This window comes from Hemibagrus wyckioides, linkage group LG06 (genome assembly GCF_019097595.1).
Source record: "Hemibagrus wyckioides isolate EC202008001 linkage group LG06, SWU_Hwy_1.0, whole genome shotgun sequence".
NCBI lineage: Eukaryota > Metazoa > Chordata > Actinopteri > Siluriformes > Bagridae > Hemibagrus > Hemibagrus wyckioides.
Window position 1 is genome coordinate 41302762 of NC_080715.1, and position 6237 is coordinate 41308998.

Below are 6237 nucleotides of genomic sequence, written 5' to 3' on the forward strand. Positions count from 1 at the left end.
CACTTCCTTTTATAGAAATCTAAGGCTGATCAGTGACCAATTACACCTCCCACATTACCAGTGTTCACATGACGTCTAAACGACATATAACTCGGTTTCTAGCTTAATATTTTGAGTTCTAGGTATGTGTTTATGAATATGTGTGGCCTCAAGGATGAAATAAGCCTCGCTGCCTCGAGCCACATATCTGTTTGAGGTTTATTACTTTGGGTCTGTGGTCCTACATTCATTACGTTCCACACAGTCGTGGCATTTGAGTTATGATGAGCTTTTTACTTATATACTAATATCACACACACACACACACACACACACACACACACACTGTTTCACTTTAACAGTAGATCATTAACTGAAGCTCAGTGGGAGGTTATAAATAGTTACACATATACAGATATACAGACAGTCTGTGTGTGTGTGTGTGTGTGTGTGTGTGTGCGCGCGCGCGTTCCCGAATTACACTAGACGTCAACGATTCACAAACCCATATTTGGCACAGTGACCATGTCAAAATATGACGCTGTTTCACTGCCCCATAGTGGTCATAGCAGGTAACTACAGTTCCTACAATTGTTTTTAAGGATGAACATCTCGTCTTTATATTCATAAACATTCAGAGTTTTCTGTAAAGTTTGTTCTTGTGAGTGTATTCATGAAGAGGCAAAAATATTTTTAAAAGATTTATTAAAATCTGTAAAAATTCTAAATAAAGCATTATTACCATTTTTTTTTTTTTACAAATGATCATATTTCCAGACATAAACCCCAATAAATACAGACTTTATAGTACATTTAGACATTCTGCTACACCAATTTCAGTAAATCTGTAGAAATCATTATATCATTATCAGTATGATCAGATCTTACAGTTTAATTTTCTTGTAACCATACATGTAACCAATGATCATAGAATGAGGCTAAATTTAATGTTTTAATGTTTTTAATTAATTGTTTTATTAATAAAATGTTGGTTTTAAAAAAAAGCAAACAAACAAACAAAAAAAAAACATAAAACACCACAAGCCCATTATTTTTTTAGATCACACAATCTCACAGTTGATCCTGATTTCGTCAAAATATTCCAGGAGAGCCAGAATCCAGCGTATAGAGGCTGAGTGAATGTGGTGTGGACTCTGTGGAGGAGCTTCATGGTGTCAGAGACGCTGTAGAAGGACAGAGTTCCTGCACTGTGATCCACATAAACTCCTATTCTGGAGGATGATGGAACTCTGAGATCAGTCTCAATGTAGTTGTGATAGAAATAAAGAGAAGAAGAAGAACATTCCAGACTCCAGGACTGATTGTTGAGTCCAAACCAACACTCATTCCCCCGTCCTTTCCTGCTGATGTCTTTATATGAGACTGATATGTACACATATCTCTCACTGCTCCACTCCACCTCCCAGTAACAGCGTCCACACACACTCTCCTTACTCAACACCTGACTGTAGGAGTCAAATCTCTCTGGATGATCAGAGTATCGCTGCTTTCTCTCACTGCTCTTCACTGCTCTGTTCTTCTCAGACAGAATGAGGTAATAATGTACTGTGTTGGGATCCAGAGTCAGATCACAGAAATCTAAACACATGAGAAATGTGAACATGTTACATTTCAATCACAGGATATATTGATATGGAGTGTGTGTGTGTGAATTTGTGGTTGTATTTTTGGAATTTACCTATTTGTGATTGTATATGTGTTTCATTGTGTATGTGTCTGTCTGTGCGTGTGTGTCTGTGTGTGTGTGTGTGTTGTAGACATACATTTCAGAAACTCTTCTCTGCTCTTTGGCTCTGAGAGTAAAATTTGAGCGTCTTTAACTGGAGACAGAAACAAAATGTTCTGATGTTAAAACCCATAAAATCAAACAATTATGAAAATGATCATGTCTGTAGATCAGAATTGTGTGTAGATCAGAAGTGTGTGTAGATCAGAAGTGTGTGTAGATCAGAAGTGTGTGTAGATCAGAAGTGTGAGTAGATCAGAAGTGTGTGTAGATCAGAAGTGTGTGTAGATCAGAAGTGTGTGTAGATCAGAAGTGTGTGTAAATCAGAAGTGTGTGTAAATCAGAAGTGTGTGTAGATCAGAAGTGTGTGTAGATCAGAAGTGTGTGTAGATCAGAAGTGTGAGTAGATCAGAAGTGTGTGTAGATCAGAAGTGTGTGTAGATCAGAAGTGTGTGTAGATCAGAAGTGTGTATAGATCAGAAGTGTGTGTAGATCAGAAGTGTGTGTAGATCAGAAGTGTGAGTAGATCAGGTGTCACACTTCAGTAATGAAGAGTTCAGTGTTTCTCAGCTCTATCACAAATCATTCACATCATCAGTTCATCATTAAGACTCGAATCAGGCGTGGAACAACAGGAACAGTTCCTCTTACCATGTTCAGGGATTTCGATGAATTCCTCCTGGAAGATTTCCTCCAGTCTCTTTTTCAGATCAGAGAGAGATTTCCTCACTCCATCAAATGAGAGATGTTGATTGACAGTGATGCTGGAAGTGTCCTCACAGAGATCTGACTGAAAATCTGATCTCTTAGCTGGGGGAGAGCGATGACCAGAGACTAAAGCCTGCATACAGCAATTACACATAAACTTAGGAGAACAAATCCAAAGATTGTTTTTATATCTGAAAATGTAGTGTACCTTTATTTCCTGGAGGAAGTGGATGTGATCATGTGTGTGTGAAGGCTGCTCCATCTCAGTGACTCTCCTCTGAAGATCAGCAATCTCCTGCTCCAGTTGCTCCAGGAGTCGTTCAGCTCGACTCAGTTCAGCCTTCTCCTGAGCTCTGATCAGCTCCGTCACCTCCGAGCGCTTTTTCTCCATGGAGCTGATCATCTCAGTAAAGATCATCTCACTGTCATCTACTGCTGTCTGTGCACTGAGCTGTTAGGACACACACACACACACACACACACACATACACACACACACACACACACACACACACACACACACACATACACACACACACACACACACACACACACACACACACACACACACACACATACACACATACACACACACACACACACACACACACACACACACACACACACATACACACACACACACACATACACACATACACACACACACACACACACACACACACACACACACACACACACACACACAGAAGATATAAATCTCATCTATCATTCCCTCTCTTACTGGGACTCTAAATGACTGGTTGTCCATGTTGTGTGTGTTTCTAGGAGCAGCTCTGTCTCTGCTCACTGCTCACCTTTATAGTGTTCACAGTCTGTTTCAGCTCCTGCACCTTCTTCTGCTTCTCCTGGATTCTCTGCTGGAATTTCATCTGCTCCTCCTTTAACTCACTCTGAGGACAAATAAAATACATCTCACTGTTTATCCATTATGAGGTCATGATCTCAGTGGATGAACAGTAACAGCAGATAAAGGGTTAAAGTTCACTCTGGTGTTACGGAGCACTTTATTATAGTGTAAAAGACTGGATTTTGGGTTTTTTAAAGTTCACTTTCTTTAAAGTTCAAAGTTAAACACTGAAATATATTTTAGTGTTCCAGGACTAGGTTTGGGAACCACTGGGTTTAACACAAATAACAGCAACAAGAATTTATTACTTAATGATTTTTTTATCATTAATAAAGCAAAACCTTATGTTTATATACATTTTAAATATTGTTCACAAACTAATTCTACAATGATGAACTTATTTTAGACTTAAAGTCTGATGTTTTGGTTCTAAAGCTAATATCTTTAAATTACATAACACCACTACATGACTCTGAATAGATTAGACTTGGTTAGATTAGACTTTCTCACCTCTTTCTCAGTTCTGTAAGCTTTAACTGAGACGGTGTCGTGGCTTTTGTGTTTATCCATCGTACACAGATAACAGATGAAGCTTTGGTCAGTACGACAGTAGATCTCCAGCACTTTATCATGTTCAGAGCAGATCTTCTCTTGTAGATTTCCAGAAGCTTCAACTAACTTGTGTTTTTTCAAAACAGGTATTTCAAGATGAGGTTTCAGGTGAGTTTCACAAAGAGAAGCCACACACACCAAACAGGACTTGATGGCTTTGTGTTTTCTCCCGGGGCAGAAATCACACTCCACATCTCCAGGTCCAGTGTAACAGTGAGCAGGAGAAGCAGCTTGGACTTCAGTCTTCTTCTTCAGTTTCTCCACCACTTCAGCCAGCATGTTGTTTCTGCGTAGAACAGGCCTTGGAGTGAAAGTGTCTCTGCACTGAGGACAGCTGTAGACACCCTTCTGATCCTCCTGATCCCAGCAGCCATTAATACACACCTTACAGAAACTGTGACCACAGGGGATAGTCACCGGATCCTTCAGGAGATCCAGACACACTGGACAGATGAACTGATCCTGATCTACTGAAATACTGGCCTCAGCCATTTTCCTGAACTCACACAATGACAGAGCGCTAGAGAGAAACTTTGAGTTTCGTTTTCTCTGTAATGAGGAGTGGCTTCCTGCTTGTGTGCATGTGTGCGTGCGCATATGTGTGTGTGTGTTTGTGTGTTTGATAGAGGGAGGAAGGAAGGGAGGAAGGGAGGGAGGGAGGGGAAAGGTCTACAATAGATAGGATATATATCTCTGAAACAATGAGTGTAACTAAGTACACTGAATATTTGGTAGATTCCGATCATTTAGCGGTGGTGGCCAAAGTACACGTAAAAAATTATGAGAAAAAAGGGTATTGGAATTTGAATGTAACAAGCCTTAAAAACAACAAAATGGTTCATGATTTAACTAAAGAAATAAGGAGAATTAAAGACCTTAAAGTATTGACAAATTCGAGCATTGAACTATGGGGTGTTTTTAAGAAGCAAATCACAACATTCTTGAAATACAAATGTAAACAATTGAAGCAATTAAAGAATGAGTATTATAATAAACTACTTGAAAAGTATATAGTCCTACAGTCAAAAAAAAATAGGGAGGATAACGATGAGGTTCAATTGTCTAAAATAAAGGCCGAACTAACTGATATGAACGATGAGTTATTTTTGAATGTACATGTTCATGCAGGACTTGACACAAAATTTACAGGAAATCCAGCGCATGTGATTAAACAATTAAAGAAACGCAGGGAGGAAAAACATATTAAAGGTATTAGAGATAGGGCAGGGAATATAGTGGAGAACGAAAGGGAAAAGCGGAACTTAATAATGAATATGTGTAAGGACGCAACAACTAAGATAGAAATAGAAAGGAAGAAGATAACTAATTTCTTAGCAAAATGCCCTAAATTGACAGACGACCATTTTCAACATTTAGAAGACTCTATAAAACCAGAAGAAATCATAAACGCGATTTCACAATTAAATGACGGGAAAAGTCCAGGACCTGACGGACTCCCTGCTGAGTTCTATAAGATTTGTATGAAGGATATAATAGACATGTTAACTGACTTGTATAATGAAGGGATTCAGGAAGGGAAATTTGATGAACTTTTTTACCATACTATAATTTCACTGGTGTATAAAAAAGGAGACGGACATGAACTAGACAACTGGAGACAAATAAGTTTAATGAATATAGATTATAAAATACTTGCAAAGATTCTTATGAACCGTATGAATGCTATACTGAACGAAATAATTGAAGTAGAACAAACATGCGCAATTAAAGGACGATATATGTGGGACAACCTCGGGACATTGAGGGAACTTATAATAAATACACGTCATAAAGATTTCTTCATTGTAGGATTAGATCAAAAGAAAGCTTTCGATTACATTTCACGGGATTACTTATGGGAAGTAATGGACCATTATGGGTTTCCTAAAAAATATATAAACATGATTAAAACATTATATACAATGTCAAGGGTACAAATAAATGTCAATGGTCAATTAACTGATGTATTTGAGGTAAACAGAGGTGTAAAACAAGGCTGTCCACTAAGTGCTGCACTTTATGTAATAGCGATAAGTCCAATTTTACACATGATAAAAAGAGATAATAGATTACAAGGTGTGTCTGTAGGATCAGGGAATCTTAGTAAAAGCACTCAGTCAAATAAAAGCATATATGAAGAAATTAATAAATACGAACATGGAGGAATATTTAGACATAAATATCTCGACATCACTGAGAGTAAGAAATGTATAAAAAATATAAATTCAAAGGATATTTCAGAAAATGTTCGTGATGTAGCCTGGCTGATTAGCGTAGGTAGACTAGCAGTAAGGTGTGTAGTGAGGTGGAGCTGTTATGTAAC

At 38.1% G+C, this 6237-nt stretch overlaps 1 protein-coding gene across 1 annotated transcript; it reads right to left on the reverse strand.

The window, feature by feature from the left end:
- Positions 1-717: 717 nt before the first annotated feature.
- On the reverse strand, positions 718-4474 carry LOC131354128 (tripartite motif-containing protein 16-like). The gene is made up of 6 exons (XM_058391426.1): positions 3813-4474; positions 3250-3345; positions 2643-2885; positions 2378-2567; positions 1764-1820; positions 718-1578 (listed from the first exon to the last, which is right to left on the reverse strand). Exons 1-6 carry the CDS (start codon positions 4404-4406, stop codon positions 1028-1030), a joined length of 1731 nt encoding a protein of 576 aa, XP_058247409.1. The 5' UTR covers positions 4407-4474; the 3' UTR covers positions 718-1027.
- Positions 4475-6237: the final 1763 nt, after the last annotated feature.

What these genes read in the sequence shown, in the direction of transcription:
- LOC131354128 (XM_058391426.1), bottom strand. Translation starts at nt 4,406, where the DNA reads ATGGCTGAGGCCAGTATTTCAGTAGATCAGGATCAGTTCATCTGTCCA. An exon ending in ACTTCCTCCAGGAAATAAAG is followed by an intron (nt 2,568 to 2,642) that starts GTACACTACATT and finishes TGCTGTATGCAG; the next exon opens with GCTTTAGTCTCTGGTCATCG. An exon ending in CAGAGAAGAGTTTCTGAAAT is followed by an intron (nt 1,579 to 1,763) that starts GTATGTCTACAA and finishes TCATGTGTTTAG; the next exon opens with ATTTCTGTGATCTGACTCTG.